The sequence below is a fragment of the Nansenia antarctica genome (assembly GCF_963989245.1).
Source record: "Nansenia antarctica genome assembly, chromosome: 10".
In the NCBI taxonomy this organism is placed as follows: Eukaryota; Metazoa; Chordata; class Actinopteri; order Argentiniformes; family Microstomatidae; genus Nansenia; species Nansenia antarctica.
The window spans coordinates 545,069-548,081 of NC_137680.1; the positions used below are offsets into that span (position 1 = coordinate 545,069).

A 3,013-nucleotide genomic window follows, 5' to 3' on the forward strand; every position below is an offset into this window, starting at 1 on the left:
AGGGAGGAGAGCTGTACTGGGAGGGGAGGAGCATCTCAACGTCAGGCAGCTGAAATGAAACTAAACTGTGTAGAGACATAAAGTGTATCGTGGACAAGGGCAGACTCTCTCAAACTTGTTAGATATCGTCCTCAAACAGGCATCTATCACACATACAGTATAAAGGACAGAGACATCTATCACACATACAGTATAAAGGACAGAGACAGCGTCCACACTCTCACAGAATCACAGACTGGTGAGTTGAGAGACTTACAATGACAAGTCAAGATAAACTATTGTGTAGTCTCTACCAGTTTGGTTTATAGACAGTTCAGCATGTAAAACGTATTGATTTGTTTGAAGGACTATTTTCTATGTGATGTAGAATAATGTTATAATTATTGGTTGCTGTATAATCCCATAAGACAGTCTTGACAGCTCCATAGCTGAAACTATCGAGATCTGATTGATTCCAGGAAATGCTTTATGGTGTCACCTCTGTTCTCTCTAGATATGGCTTCCTCCAGCAGTCTCCTGTCTGAGGAGCAGTTCCTGTGTTCTGTCTGTCTGGATGTGTTCACTGACCCTGTCTCTATTCAATGTGGACACAACTTCTGCATGGCCTGTATCAGAAAGTACTGGGACACCAGTGAATTGTGTCTGTGTCCGTTGTGTAAGGAAACGTTCTATAGAAGACCTGAGCTTCGCGTCAACACAACGTTTAGAGAGGTCGTAGAGAAATTCAAGACAATGAGAGTCAGGGCTGAAGATGAGTCCCCTGCCGAACCTGGACAAGTGTCCTGTGACATCTGCACTGGGACGAAGGTCAAGGCTCTGAAGTCCTGCCTGGTGTGTCAGACCTCTTACTGTGAGACTCACCTGGAGCCTCATCAGAGAGTCGCAGCCTTAAAGAGACACAAGCTGATCGACCCTGTGGAGAACCTGGAAGACAGGATGTGTAAGAAGCACGACAGACTCCTGGAGCTGTTCTGTAGGAGTGATGAAATGTGTGTGTGTTTTCTGTGCATGAAAACAGACCACAAGACCCATGACACCGTCCCCATAGAGGAGGAGTATGGAGAGAGGAAGGCTCAGCTGGGGAAGACAGAGGCAGATGTTCAGCAGATGATCCAGGAGCGACTGCAGAAGGTTTCAGAGATCAAACACTCAGTAGATCTCAGTAAGAAAGATGCACAGAGAGAGAAAGCCGACAGCGTACAGGTCTTCACTGCTCTGGTGGACTCCATGAAGAGAAGGCAGGCTGAGCTCCTTGACGTGATCGAGAAGAAGCAGAAAGCAGCAGAGAGGCGGGCTGAAGGGCTGATTAAAGAGCTGGAGCAGGAGATCACTGAGCTACAGAGGAGAAGCACTGAGCTGGAGCAGCTCTCACACACTGAGGACCACCTCCACCTCCTCCAGAGCTTCCCCTCCCTGTCCACCCCTCCACACACCAAGGACTGGTCTGAGGTCAGGGTTCACAGTGATCTCTACGTGGGGACTGTGAGGAGAGCTGTGTCTCAGCTGGAGGAGACACTTACGAGTGAAGTGAAGAAGTTGTGTGATGTTGAGCTGAAGATGATTCAGCAGTATGCAGTGGACGTGACTCTGGACCCTGATACAGCACATCCCTATCTCATTCTGTCTGAGGATGGGAAACAAGTTAGACGTGGAGACACAAGAAAGAATCTCCCTGATAACTCAGAGAGGTTTTCCCAGGGTGCCTGTGTTTTAGGAAAGGAGGGTTTCTCCTCAGGGAGGTTTTACTATGAAGTGGAGGTGAAGAAGAAGACCGACTGGTATGTAGGAGTGGCCAGAGAGTCCATCAACAGGAAGGGGGCTATCAAACTGAGCCCTAGGAATGGATACTGGACTGTCTGGTTGAGGAATGGAAATGAGTACAGGGCACGCGCTGGTGTCCCCCTGTCCCTGAGAGAGAAGCCCCAGAAGGTGGGGGTGTTTGTGGATTATGAGGAGGGCCAGGTCTCCTTTTATGATGTGGAGGCCAGGTCTCTGATCTACTCTTTCACTGGCTGCACCTTCACTGAGAAACTCTATCCATACTTCCACCCTGGCCTGAATAAGGGTGGTGAAAATTCTGCCCCTCTAATCAGCTCTCCTGTCAATCACGCTGACTGACCAAGCAGTAAAATAAGCATTTAGATTAATCTTTATCTGTTGTCACTCATTAGGAAAGAGTATGGTATATTTCCCCACACAGAGTAATTTCTGAGCTGGTTATGGTTTGTTATCATATAGTTTGTGCTCTCAGTGTGTCTGCTAGATGTGAATATGCAGCAGCAATGTCAGATACAGCCCAGCCTCTCCAGTCTCATAAGAAGATAATATGACTATGACTCTATATACATGAGACTGTTTGACTTCTCAGAGTGTTCACATTGTTATAAATCAGATGCTCTCAACATACTGTATTTTCATTATTAGCTAGTTATTATTGTATGTATAAGTATTTGGGGGATTTTGAGTGTAATGAATACTGGGTGTGTACAGAGGGACATTGAGGATGTTCAGACGATTACCGGTAAATTTACTTGGATTGATCAAATCCATTGATCACATTAATAATCAGTGTAGTCCAGGTCCCATAGCTTTAGAATGGTGATGTGAGGTAGCAGACTGGCTGTCTGGCTTATTAAAACACAAACACAAGTTGTCCTTCAGTCTCTGCATGTGTGTGACGCAATTACATTTAACAGAATGTACGTTTGATAAATGTTATTGATTTAATGGCTTGCAAAGGGAATCGGATATGATTAAACAGTTTAATAAGGGTGACTGTGATTGTAATATGATACACATCTTCTGTACATGATATTATAAGTTTGTCTACTGGTCCTACTGGTTCAGTCTACTGGTTCAGTCTACTGGTTCAGCCTACTGGTTCAGCCTACTGGTTCAGTCTACTGGTTCAGTCTACTGGTTCAGTCTACTGGTTCAGCCGACTGGTCCTACTGGTTCAGTCTACTGGTTCAGTCTACTGGTTCAGCCTACTGGTTCAGTCTACTGGTTCAGC

At 45.8% G+C, this 3,013-nt stretch overlaps 1 protein-coding gene across 1 annotated transcript; it reads left to right on the top strand.

The window, feature by feature from the left end:
* Nucleotides 1–495: 495 nt before the first annotated feature.
* On the top strand, nt 496–2,118 carry LOC308165821 (E3 ubiquitin-protein ligase TRIM21-like; the record flags this gene model as incomplete). The annotated part of the gene is made up of 1 exon (XM_080539989.1): nt 496–2,118. The coding sequence occupies one exon, from the start codon at nt 496–498 to the stop codon at nt 2,116–2,118; it is 1,623 nt and encodes a 540-aa protein (XP_080396115.1).
* Nucleotides 2,119–3,013: the final 895 nt, after the last annotated feature.